Here is a 13,459-nt window from a genome sequence, read left to right as displayed (position 1 = left end):
CCTGGTTAAGGTATTCGATACAATGTAAACCTGGAGATATTAAGCTAATAGGAAAATCTCAAATAACATTTTTCTTAGGTCAATATAAATTAGGAAGGAAGCGCTTATATTTGTTCGATTATTATTTTAGATTCCCAGCATATTATAATATGTTGTTGGGCTATGATAAATCTGAATAAATACCCTTTACATGTAAAATTTTCAAAAGTTTTAAGAAAGCGCTAAATTTTTAAATATTTATTGTAGCTTCATAAAACGAAGAACAATTTAATGATATTGATTAAACAGGATACCATTTTAAAATGTCATTATGCTTTGCTATTATGCAAGGCCTATAAAAATATATCTACTTAGAAAAAAATATCAATTTACATTTTGGTTTTTTCTTTTTCTTTCATTTGTGTAAAAACTTCCACAAAATGCTTGGCTCACTAACTAATTGTTGACTGTAGAAACATACATGAGATCACTGTCAATTATGTTAAATATACTAACTTGCTAAGTTAGTTTTCTTTTTCTTAAATTTGGGAATTATTTTTTCTACATCAGTCCAATGATCCAATCACAACAGGGGAGAATTTGTCCGAACTGTGAACGTTCGTAGTCTGAAAAATATTCAATGTTTTTTAAAACTTCCAATTTTGAAAATCGGCACATATGTTATTGGAAATCATCACCCTTAGATTTTTGAGTTATACCTTGCTTAGAATGTGAATGTTTAGATTAAAGTTAATAAAATGTGCCATGAAATTATCTATAATTTTGAAACGGTAAAAAAATTATCCAACAACGAATATTAAAATTTTGATTTATTAAAATTTATTATTAACCAATGCTAGCATTTGATAAATTTGAAAGAGAAAATGTGTAGATCTCACCTTTCTTCATTTTTATTCCTGAGTTGCTCTTCAATTTCACTAAGTTGATTTCGTATTGCTCGCAAAACACTGGAATGATTTGTGCCAGTTGGATTTGACTCCAATTTAACAATTTCATGATTTAATTGTCGCGACTGTTCCCTTAGATTTTGAATACTTGTGTAGATTTCATCATCCTTGATTAAAAACAGATATTATTGTTAACTGGTTTCAACTAGTCTATAGTATGAATTTTCTAGTAAAGGAAGTTTTTTTTTGCAATATTCGATGGTGCCCAATATTTTTGAAATATTTTTACATTTAATTCTAAACTTGAAAGACTTTCACCTATATTACTATTTCTGAAAAAAAATTCACCTTAGCATTATAAATGTCAAGACGAATAAGTAACGATGCCAGTTCAAGATCTTCCGAATATTCATTCTTTAAAGGAACACTTCTATACCCTATTATTCAGAAGAAAAAAAATCATATTAAGTACAAAATTAGAAGATAAAAATATCAAAATTCACCTTGTCGTAGAGACGTTACTGGATACACTACTTGCCCAAGAAATATGGGATCCCCAAAAATATCTTCAGCTAAGACAAGAAATCTTAACAATGCAAACTCAGGATTTCTGATATAAAAAACAATTTGATCCTTCCATGTTGGATTGAACCCATTTTCAGCTAAAAGAAAATATTTAAATTCAAAACATTTTATCAAAGCTTTTAAAAGGTTCCATCAGCCTCGTAAGGGGATAAACGTTCGACCCCCCCTAGCCAGTTCAGATTTCGATAACCTCCATTAGAGGGTGCGCGTCGCGCTAAGCGAATGTACGTTGATGATTAAGTTTTCCTCCGCGAGTTTGCCAGTCTGTTTTAAAATATTATTAAACAATCTACCCTTTTTCCACACGAGCAAGTTGAGGAAAAAGTAACATTGCGTTTTTTACAGGGGCATACGTTACGTATTTCACCACTAAGACAATTCGTTGAACAAGAACCACTTTCCATATTAATTAAATTCCAATAAAAGCAAACTAGGCAGAGGTAACAAAAACTCTGTCAGTTGCGACCGATATCAAAATTCTAATTTCGGCAAAATTACCATGTGTTTTGTACAGTTTCGTATTACTAAAAATTTTTCATTCCCTTACGAGGCTGATGGAACCCTTTAAAAAATAACTTACAAATTGTTTGAGTTTTTTGCTTATCATTGTCAAAATCAGCTCCAATAATTTCAACTTCAACATACGGACTCACAATTCCTTTTTTGGGTTTCATTAGGTGTCTCGCTGCTATTAACTAGAAATTTAAAAATTATATTAAAATCTAGCAAATTCTATAAAATGAAATTAAGAGTATCACTTTGATTGATAAAGAAATAGGATCCAAGTAACTGAATAAAGTTGTTGAATCATACGGGTCAAACCTATCATGGAACATGAATTCAGGCCTTAGAATATAGCCACATCTCCCATTGTTCAAGAATTTTCCATGGTTAAGCTGCATATGCCGATCTGGAGTTTGATAATTCAGCGCTACAAGTTGGCAACCACAATTCCACATTTTAATCGGATCGTAGTTGGAAGAATCTATTCTGCCACCCTTTGGGTACACACGACTCAACTGAGTAGCATGATACTTCAAAAAGAAACGGCAATAAGCTTTGGCCAAATATTTCGTGACTTTGTACTCTGGGAATGATGACATTTCTGTGTAATTGCCAATTTCTGTAACAATTCAGTTTTGGGAATTACAAAATATATTGAAACAAGAACTTATTGAGGTTACTGAATATTGGTCAATTTTATATTGTTTTCCATTTGACTGCTCTCTAGATTTCTCCAATCAACATATCATATACCACTTGCGTGATCATAAATGCTCCGTTAAATTTTTGCATGTTCCATTTGTTACTATTAAGTGCTCTGAGGCTCAAAACAGATTTACAGATTTTTAACAAGCTCAGTCTGCTTTGGGCAATTGTTTCTCATGTTAATTTTCAGCTCACGAATAAAATCAAACTAATTCCATTTTACTCTTGATTGAAGTGAGTCAGACTAATTCATAGCAAATCTAAAGCAAAAGATCTTTATATAAAGTAACCTTGGCCATCTTGTTGAAATGTTGCCTTCTAGCTTCAGCTGTGGATCCGTTTTCTCTCCCACTAAAGAGTTTATGAACTCATTCTTAGGCATTGGCTGAACTATTCCAGGGCAACATTTGAACAAATTGAGCAAGCGTAAAGACATTTTATAAAATCAACTATTATATGGAAAAGACTATAGCTCCTAATTTAAATTTAGAATTTATCAATTAAATTAGTATTTAATAGCAAAATAGCTGGTAGATTCTCAAGTATTGTTTCATGAAAAATATTTTAAAACAAATCACTTAGGTAGAATTTCTTGCTTCCATAAATGGGTTAACTCATACATTCTCAGTAACCTAAATACGTTCATGGTTAGAAATATTAAAACGTACTCTCTGGGTTGAATTGTACTGAACGGCAATAAGCAACTAAGTTGGACAGTTCCTTGGCAATTTTCATCCTTCTCTCTATTTGTTTGCTTTGTTGTATCTTGGGGAAGAAAAAGGATATTTTAGTAGTTCAATAATGAATAGAAATACCTTTTTAAACTGTCGAAATAATTGGGCCCATTAAGCCAATTCAATTAATAAGTTAATGGTAATAATTAGTGAAGGGCCAAAAAATTATATTGTAATGCGGAGCACTGAGAGACTTTGTATGCAACTATATTAGTTTCCTGGGGTTATCTACTCTGGAGTATCTCTATTTCTGCTGTTGAAGTATCTGTCCGTCTGTGGATCATATCTACCCTGGAGCATCTTATCTGCAAACTTTGGGCTTATTAATTATTAGCTGGCGAACTTAATAATCAGCTAGGCTAATACTAAGCATGTGCGAATATTTATTTTGGGTTTTCGGGTCGAGTATCGGGTATTAAAAATTTTGCTTTTCGAGTATCTAAATTTTATCGGGTTTTCGAGTATTTAGGCTTAGATTAAAAAAGGGGTTTCGAGTACTCGAGTAACCTCGGGTACTTGAGTAACTTCGAGTAACCTCGGGTACTTGAGTAACTTCGAGTACTCGAATAATTATGCTTAGCTAAAAATTATGGTTCAAGTATTCAGTTCTAAATTTTATTAGGAAAAAACAAAGTTAACTTTCAAAACTGGTGAATTAACACTGAGTCATATTTAAAGCTTTTAAATATACTACACTACTGAGCCTAACTTTCCAAACTAAAATTAAACCACCTACAAAAGATTCGTGACTAGTGATTAACAAGCTTCCAAAAAGTAATGGGAGGTGAGGGAACTTTAAGTTATGGTTAGGCTTTAAATTTCAGTTTCATTTTGTACCTTTACTTGCTTTTAAAACAATATCCAATCAGGAAGAACCTAAGAATTTATTCTGACTCTTCGACCAATTAGAGGGTTTAAGGCCAAGCCAAAAAGATGTTTTTTTTTTTGGAAAAAATCCATAAAACGTAAGTTTTTTTTTTCGAATATCCCGCCGAAAACTCGCGGGTAGGGCCTTTGCAAAAATTGGCCTATCGGGTACCGGAAAATCTAAGCCTATGCTTTGAGTTTAGACCCGAAACTTTTTCGGGTTTTTTTAATAACGATTTTCGGGTATCGAGTTGAGTACCCGACTCGATACTCGATCGAGTACTCGATTAAAATCGGGTACTCGCACATGCTTAGCTAATACCACCTTACGCAGGGTTGCCACAGTTTTTTCACAATCAAATTCCCTGACTTTTCCAGGTTTTCCCTGACGTATTTTGTGCCAAGATTTTGTATTTTTTAACCTATATTTTAGCAAAAGTTTCCTATTTGCAAGCAAAATTAAATTCCCTTACATTTCCCTGATTTTAAGAATAATTTTTAAAATTCCCTGATTTTTATACCCATATTCAAATTCCCTGACTTTTATACCCATATTCAAATTCCCTGAATTTTCCAGGAATTTCAGGTTTTCCACCTACCATGGCAACCCTATTAGGCCTAAGTCATCGAGGGACTTTTAAAGCCATTAATTAATTAATTAAGTTACAATGGGTAGGAGGGTGGTGCCACGCGAGCCAACAGCTCCTTACACTAACTATTACAGTTAACCTCAACAAGTATTCATGGAAGGGGAAACTGTAGAACTCGGGGGAAACCCCTTTCACCAGTGGGGAGAGAACTTGCTAACTCAACGCAGGAGTTGTTCGAGTTTTCACCCAGTGCCACAAGTTGGGATCGAACCTGGCTCCTCCTTCTGCGAGGCGAAAGTGCTAACCACTCCACCACCCCACTGGGATCGCTAACGCATGATTTCCCTGATATTATCCAATGGGTTTCAATTGTTTGTATTTTAAATTAATAAGCGGTATAATATAAATGGTTTTAAGTTAATACTAAACCAGCCTCATACTTCTATCTCACATAACTCAGCCACAGCATCCTCATACTATTAATCTGGGCAAAATTCGTCTTTCACAATACTCTATACTTCCCTTCGTTTCTGATGCACATGTCCCCTACTTCGCATGTCTGATCTATTGTACTTTCAATGGTCACATATACTGTACTTTGGGTGTCTTTCAGAGTGCACACATATCTTGGTTGCATTCAATAAATCTTTCAAAGCTCAGCGCTGAGCTCAATGGTCAGAGGTTTTTTATTGAATGGGTTTTTTGACTTCAGGATTTGACGTCATCAGCTGTAAGAGCAGGTTTTTCCATTGCTCAACGGTCACGTGACGTCGCAGCACGGAGTAAGGCTAGCTGCAGACGCCGCAACAGACAATATTTTACAAAATTTACAACAAGCATAAAAATCGTTCAACAAGATCCTACGTTAGCAACGGTCTCCACGAAAATTATTTTTCAGATATTTCGTTGGGAGTTACTGAACTATTACATTTTCAAAAAACCCTTTTGTGAATGCAAGATAAATTTGGGGGAAACTATGATACGCTAGACACGATAAGTATGGGATACGAGGGCACTGACATAACGATAGGTTTGACATTTGAAGTAGTGGATATGCACCCGTTGAAAATACAAAAGATCTATTAAAAATTAGAGTAAGAGAAGAGCATAGTGAAAGACGACTTTTGTCCAGATTGGCATGCCATAATTATCTAAAATAATAAAGAAAATAAGCTGGTAAGTGAAGCATCCCCATTTTGTTACCATGGCACTTGCTGACAAAGCTGTCTCACGAATTTTAGTAACCCAATCGTTCATTTCAAGCTCTGTTTGAACTCCGATTTCCACGGTCTTTTCATTAGGTGATACAGACATAATACGAAAAACCCATTCACGATTACGACTGGTAACCACATCTATAAAAAAGTTGAAAATCAATTAATTTAACAATAATTTTAAGATTTCTAAGAATAATTACCAACACTACAGCCCAAAATGTCTATAAAACCCTTTTGTAAATGTCCCAAAGGCATTGCTTCTCCAGACTGTGGAAAAATCTTTGTTTTACGTCAAAATATTCGTCCTTTTATAGCTAAAAGCAGTCATATCTTACACCATCATCCAGACTCTGTATTTCACATTCTTCCACAAAGTTAGCTGGAAACCAGTGATATTTCTTGCCCCCATAATCCCCTCTCCACCAACCACCATCTTGTTTAACAACATCAGTAATAATGTCAGATTTACAAAATGATAGTTCATCTTCTCTTTGGGCTTGATAATCAAATAAAGCTTTAACAGCCAACTATAAAAGAAATTAAATTATTAAAACTAATATCAAATGAACAAATGACAGTGTTACCGAGGAAGCAAATGTTATATAGGTTCCATGAGCTCCAACTGGGGAAACAGATGATGATTCAACGAATTCCTTCGTTAAAGGACACCTCAACTTGATCCTTCTGTAAAGGGGATTTTTCTCATAAAAATAAATAAGATCAACCAGACTCTCAAATTGAACTGTTCCAATTATGTATAAACGACCCTCTCGTTTAATACGGCAATGTTTGATCTTTCCACCAGCACTAAACAGTGAAATTTTAGACCATCACATTTAAGAGATGAAAAAAAAACCTGTTGAAAAACTCACTAAAAAGAGATTGCGAAGTTATCTTCTCTCTCACTAGGTCTAACCAAGAAAGTTCCATCCTCTGGCTTTTTCTTTAAGGCTTCTTCTGCCACAATTCTGGACACACTAGGATGATACCATTCTTTCCCTTCATGTTTATTTGGCTGCGGGACTGGTTCATTCAGGTACATTATAAACTTTTGACTTATCAAAGGATGGGTTTGATAATAATTAATAAGATTATACAATGTGTGAAACGTAACACTTTCAATGAGGTAGTATGTGATTTGGCCTCTTTCTTGCTTGGAATATATTCGAACATGGTTAACTTGTCCTTTTCTCCTAAAAAAGATAAGATATCATAAAAACCAATCTTCAATCTAAAATATTTTATAATTTTTTAACCAGAAAGACAATGAATAATCCCCAACAAAGGCCTCGCTTTCCCGAACCAAAAAAGTTCCATCCCCCAATGAACAGTGTTCTTTAAGCAATTGAGCCGCTTGTTTTCGACCTAGTGGTAATCTACCGTGAAACCACTTTTCACTAAAGTGTAGTTCATCCACAAATCGCTATAATCAAAATCAAATAAATTATTTCCACAAAATTGAGGAGCAAATTTAAATACCTCAGAAGCACCTTCAACACTATCTTCTTCTTCATCCTGATTACGTTGTTCTTCAGCATAGTACATTCTCTTATTGGTTAGCATGAAAAAATGAGGTCTCCAATCCTAAAACCAGTTAGTCCGATTATTTTGTGAATAAAAAAAAACACATTTTTAATGTTTATACCCCTTCTGAATCATCCTCAAGATATAAAATTCCATTTTTAATAGCACTGCTTAGGTTTAAGTCTGTTGCAGCCATTTAAAAAAATTAGATTGGATATTTAATTCAATATATGCAAACCTACAATCTTCATTATGAAAAATTTCTAAAATTTCATCTGATCCCTCTGGAAGTTTCTTATGCTAAAATGAAATTATTATTAACACATATATGAGTAGAAGCTTTAATTACATTAAAGGGAAAGTGCCAAGCTTTCTAAAAATAAGTGTATTCGCGATTTAAATACCATAATGCAAATTTTAATTTGATACCCTTCACAGACAATATAAGGTAAAACTAAAAAGGTCACTGTTCATCAAAGTTTCAGAAGATGGTGCACCAAACACTCGGAGGATAAAAAAGTCAAATTAACGGGACTCTTGTTTCCCAGTTTTTGGTATGGCAGCTGCAGGGCCGTAGCTAAGGCTGGGCGGCTGGGGCGGCCACCGTGCTTGCGATAGGGTATAGGGGCGCCAAAATTGGTCCATATTATTATATTAGGGGGCGCCAAAATTGCAGCTCGCCCCTGGCGCCATTTTCTCTAGCTACGGTCCTGGGCAGCTGTGACCTAATTTAGAAAGCTTGAGGCTGTACATAAGTCATTTCAAGTCAAGAAGTCACAACACGCGGTGGTCAAAAACAAACTGCTGTGGACACCTAGTTTGTCTCCAATCAACTAAATTTTCACTGATTTCCCACAAACAGAACAACTACTTAATATTTTCTGAAGCAATGTCACAAACTTAACTCTAATGCTACTGGTTAAAGCTTGGGATTTCCTCTTAAAAAATAAACATACTTTAATAATGAATTTCCTTTTAAGCTGATTAGGTGACGGGAGATGGTTGGCATTAAGATCAATTACTTGACAAAGCAGCATGTCTAATTTAAGCAATTTAGAACTTTAGATTGTTTAGTTAATAATATAACTCTATGAGATGTGGTTAAATACCTCCAAAAACTTCCACAAACGCAGAAGCAAAATTTTTTTGTTGAGGTAAAGTACAATTATTTTCGACGGAGAGAATGACTGGAAACTCAGAAGTTTCAAAGGCATGCTCCTTAATGGTTTTTATGACATCCATGAATTTAATTTTGCTAGTTAGTGTATGGCCGTGATACACGTAAGGTAATCCATCTGGGCCATCCCAACAATCCACTAGAAATAAAAAAAATAATGAAAATTAGAGCAATAATAATTTATCTGATTCTAATACAAATTTTGAGATTTAACCAAAACCAAAGTAATTTTTATAACCAATATGGCAAAATTGGTACCATTAACAATTTTAATCAATACTGATTTTATAAATTATTTAAATTTTGCAATTAATAACAGATAGCGAGTTTATCTGGCTGGTCATTTCATACTATCATAATGCCAAGTACCATGGTCACTTCTTTCCTTCTCTGTCTTTGTAGGTGATTATCTCTATAAAGGTTTATCGATACTTACGATATTAATGGAAAGTGATTATTCATGCGAACTAGAAGCTAAGGCATTAGCTGAATATTTGGTAATTGCCTTTCAAATTTTTCTGGAAGGGGAACCTCCATGTTAGCTGGGCCATCTACACATACTTGAGAAAACCGTCTTTAAATAATCAGTATTTACGATAGTAAAATTGCCATATTGGTAACCAATACCAATATCATATTGGTTTAGGTCCACACTACTTAAAATTTATAAATTTCAAATTTAATCCAAATAAAAAAATTACATTCAATGCAGCGGCAGCCAGACCTTAAAGCTCTTACATATGCTTCGACAGATGAATCACTTGTAATTTGGTCTCCAACTAGATATCTAAAAACCAAAATCTAAAATATTAATATTTTTGAAAAAATATAAAATTAGTATAAATTACGTGTTATGAGATGAGGCTATCCAATAATGTGACAAAGGCCTGTTCATGTCTTGATTAACTTCATCATGTTTGTTATCCCATACTTCATTTTGTTTACTGAAGAGAAAACCTAAAAACTGAGCAGCATAGAACTTATTAGTGGCACAACGTTCAAACTTGATATTTGACCAAGCAAAGATAAATTTTCTGCTTAGACAAGTGCAAGTGTAATTATTTGAGTAGAGGTTAGATTTGTATGAATTGTTTGAAATTCTTAACATACATCAATTGTTATATGCTGGTTTATGGTTTACTTTACACACAAATTTCATTAATTTATGATTTTTCAGATATTTTCTCATTCTACCAAAATAAATAACTATAATACACTGAAAAAGAAAATTAGCTCTTTCATAATTCAAGTTGCATGAAAGTTCTGAAAACTAATTTACAAATATTCGGTATTCAGTGCTACAAAGTCTATAATTACTCTCTTGGTCAAATATTTAAATCAAAGATCAACTTAATTTAAGTATATTATATACCTCTTGAACTGTAAAATAAGGTTCTTGGGCATCTCTGAGAGGATCAAACAAGTAATCACACATAAATTTACTAACTGCTCTATCATCTTCAGCTAAAGGGTCCTAAAACTAGAACAGTTAATATAAAATATTTAAATAATACATTGAAGAGTATACTTTTTGCTCTTGCAGTAGAAAGCTTTGAAAATCTTGTAGAGTGACTTTCTTACTATCTTGTGTATACGAATTAAATAATTCCCCAAAGAGCTGAATATGAGACATATTTAACTTTAATTGAAAAATTAAAAATAAATTACTTTCCAACAATACCTTGGAATCATGGATGAGTGCATGATAAAAAATTGCGAATTCTTCAAATCTAATTTCACCCGTTCCTTTTGAATCAACTTCCTAATTAAACCATAATTAAAATCAGATCAATGTTTCAATTTTTGAGATAAGAGTTCTCAATGACCTGAAACATCTCCTTCAGCTTCTGATTTGGCAATTTAGAACTGACTTGAGGCAGAAATATCTTCAAATCTTTTAATGTAACACTGTAGTTTATAAAATATTAATAATTTATGCCTTTAAAGGGTTATTTGTTAAGAACATACACTCCTCTGTTCCCATCCATTTTGTAAAACTCTTTACGAAGCCATCTTTCAACTTTCAATGGATAAGGCGCATTAACTGTCTCCTTCATTAAATATCTGATGCCTTTAATCCAGTGGTCACATTCTTTTGGCAATAACGCTTAAAAATAAAACAAGAATTTTCCTACATTTCTCATTATTTATAACTACTGTAACTAATAATTCAACTGACCAACACACAAAAGAGACTTAAGAACAAATCTATTTCCAAACCAAATGATGAAACAATTTGAATTAGCATCACTTTGCCTCTTCTCGAAGAACCTTGAGTTTTTTCCATGGCGTATTTCTTTGATCTCATGAATATCAACTTTAAAGGGTGTAAAATTAAAATTTCATATTATCAAAGTTCTATCTTAATCTAGAACTAAAAATAATTACTTTCAACAACTTCCCGACCAGCAATGTTTGAAACTATTTGTCTTGTCTCAAGTTTGATACGAAATTTTCGCTTACGATTAGTTTTACTTTTCACACTAAAGTTCACTAAGTCAGTTCCAATTTCAAGTTTTCCTAGAATTTGATCAATTTCTGACAAACAAGGAGTTAAAAGAGACATTCCACAGAGTACCATTTTTGTCAAAGTATAAGCGTTTGCGATTTGTCAAAAATATGCCAATTATCATATTTAAAATTAAAAGCTGTATAATAAATAACAATCTATAGAAAATCAGATTTTATATATTTTTTATTTAAGCGGAGTTTGTACAATGATAGGTAAGAAATTGTAACTGTAAATAACAGGCGTCTCTTCCTATTTCCTATTCCAGTAAATATTAGAAAAAGCAGACGACACGCAACGAAACTTTGACCTGCTTTGACGGTGGGGGTGAAGGGGGGTAACGGCTTTTTTTTTGTGTGATAGTCGATAAAAGCAACAGGTCACAGGGGACCCATAGATGCTCCGTAGCCTAATAGAAAGGAGCGGGGATGTCGGCACAAATGCTTATGGAGGAGAAATGGTGAGGAGATTGAGAAGTTTGAACAAAAAGATAACGAGCACGCGCAAGAGCGGGGGGCACTGTCGGGGAGGGAGAGTATGAAAGGCCAAAACATGATGCAGGGAGCAACTATTCGGGGTAAACCGACGCATCAGCGCCCCCCTAATAGCGGCAAAGCGGGGGCAGGTAAACACAAAATGGGTGAGATCTCCCAGGACGGCACACGTCCTGCAGAGAGAGGTAGGTGACCTATTGAAGCGAAACAAGACCGCCGGAGTTGGGAAACGATCCACGAGCGCCAGAAACAAGGGACGCTCCAAGGGGCGACGAAGACGCAAGTTCCATAAGGTCGGGTAACCAGGGAGGGGTAACGGCTTGGAGTAGAGAAGTTGACTGGAGGGGAAAAGAGGGTGAGAATTCTGTAAGCTTGACGTTACCCAGAATCCTTTGCTTCGTGGTAGGGGCGCCTTAGTGTCGCCCTGAATCGGGTTTTTAATGAAATAAAATTGTAAATATTCGCCATGCTTTAGTTTTGAAGCTTGGAGTAGTGTAGAATGAATTTTTATTTCCGATTGTATTAGTTCTTTTTATAATTAGTCCAGGCAACGAAAAGGTATAGAGGGAAATTTTGGGAACACAATTTTTGACTTGGTAACTTTGTTTGGACTAGTTAGGAAGTGAACATATCAAAAGTCCCCGCCCGTAGCCCTTGAGCCGGGGGGGAGACGGGGTTTGAAGGTCCCATTTTTCGGTTTTTCGCTTATATATCGGAAACTGCGTCCTAGCGACATGGTCACTCTATACACAATGAAAGCTGATTAAATTTGCTACAGGTCTTACTCAGTCACGGTTTTTGATATCTTGCATAGTTTTCGAGATATCCGCTCTTGAATGTCTGTAATTTTGGAAAAAAAACATTTTTGCCTCACATTTTTTGCTCTTTTTGACCGGATAACCCTTCAACGATGCACCCAAAAAATAAATTCCGGCCTTAGTGTAGTAGAGCATTAAATTCACTTCAATAATATATATTACTTTACTATTTTATCTATTTTTCTTCCAATGTTAAAGCAATTTCAGTGTTGAGCGTGAAATCTGAAGTTTTGCGACAACTGCCGACTAATGAATCTTTCAATTTCTCACCATTCCCAGTCAACATATTGGCCAAAATATGCACCATTATGTACACATAGTGAGTACTGGACGTCTATATAGCACAGATACTCATTTTAGAATATACACTAGTGGGGCCGCTGACCAGGCGACCAGCATCCTCACACTTAATTAAAGAAGACCATTTTAATGGGAAAATATGTTGCTATGACCAACGTTGTGCATATATGAGTATCTATAAGACATTGGGATAGTGACGAGAAGTGAAGTCACATTGGCTAGTTGGCTGATTTTGCCATCACCCCTCTCTTTACTGGCTTTTTAAAGGGAAACTATCCCTTTTTCACCCAATTTAGAAACATCAGGACTCGACGCAGTCACTTCCTCATCACATAAAAAACACTTGCTGGTCATTTTGACGACACAACACTCACGACATCGTTAAATGTGACACCAAAACATCCCACTGAAACAAACAAAACAAACTATGACAAAAACAAACAAATGAGTGCCCAATTAGGTTATAACTAGAGCTCAGTAAAGCACAAAAACAGTTTATTTTTGTGTAAAAATAACCTAACCATGTCAGAAAATGCTAGCCGAAACGC

At 34.5% G+C, this 13,459-nt stretch overlaps 1 protein-coding gene across 2 annotated transcripts; it reads right to left on the bottom strand.

Moving 5' to 3' along the window:
- Positions 1 to 299: 299 nt before the first annotated feature.
- LOC149927113 (1-phosphatidylinositol 4,5-bisphosphate phosphodiesterase gamma-1-like) lies at positions 300 to 11,530 on the bottom strand. Of its 2 annotated transcripts, none has more exons than XM_090158228.1 (27): positions 11,179 to 11,530; positions 10,970 to 11,107; positions 10,759 to 10,897; positions 10,617 to 10,698; positions 10,472 to 10,552; positions 10,319 to 10,408; positions 10,163 to 10,264; positions 9,639 to 9,754; positions 9,492 to 9,577; positions 8,723 to 8,929; positions 8,570 to 8,652; positions 7,856 to 7,913; positions 7,735 to 7,796; positions 7,569 to 7,673; positions 7,346 to 7,512; positions 6,962 to 7,282; positions 6,674 to 6,896; positions 6,425 to 6,616; positions 6,290 to 6,368; positions 6,076 to 6,227; positions 3,350 to 3,446; positions 2,231 to 2,595; positions 2,053 to 2,167; positions 1,391 to 1,549; positions 1,236 to 1,324; positions 879 to 1,054; positions 300 to 605 (listed from the first exon to the last, which is right to left on the bottom strand). In XM_090158228.1, the coding sequence occupies exons 1-27, from the start codon at positions 11,369 to 11,371 to the stop codon at positions 563 to 565; spliced, it is 3,720 nt and encodes a 1,239-aa protein (XP_090014354.1). In that variant the 5' UTR covers positions 11,372 to 11,530; the 3' UTR covers positions 300 to 562. The 2 variants fall into 2 exon arrangements, with proteins under 2 accessions (XP_090014354.1, XP_090014355.1); XM_090158229.1 differs by having other exon boundaries at positions 301 to 605; positions 6,290 to 6,356.
- Between the last annotated feature and the right edge of the window lie 1,929 nt (positions 11,531 to 13,459).

This window comes from Leiobunum rupestre, chromosome 9 (assembly GCF_980474605.1).
Source record: "Leiobunum rupestre chromosome 9, qqLeiRupe1.1.hap1, whole genome shotgun sequence".
Classification (NCBI taxonomy): domain Eukaryota; kingdom Metazoa; phylum Arthropoda; class Arachnida; order Opiliones; family Sclerosomatidae; genus Leiobunum; species Leiobunum rupestre.
The sequence above is the reverse complement of the archived record's forward strand: the minus strand, read 5'-3'. Positions and strand labels throughout refer to the sequence as shown.

Bases quoted from the DNA above. Each gene is read 5' to 3' on its own strand.
- LOC149927113 (XM_090158228.1), bottom strand. From the start codon at position 11,371: ATGGTACTCTGTGGAATGTCTCTTTTAACTCCTTGTTTGTCAGAAATT. The intron at 9,578-9,638 runs GTAATTTATACT...TTTGGTTTTTAG, and splicing joins ATAGCCTCATCTCATAACAC to ATATCTAGTTGGAGACCAAA. The intron at 7,914-8,569 runs GTATGTTTATTT...ATTTCATTTTAG, and splicing joins AAAGGAAATTCATTATTAAA to CATAAGAAACTTCCAGAGGG.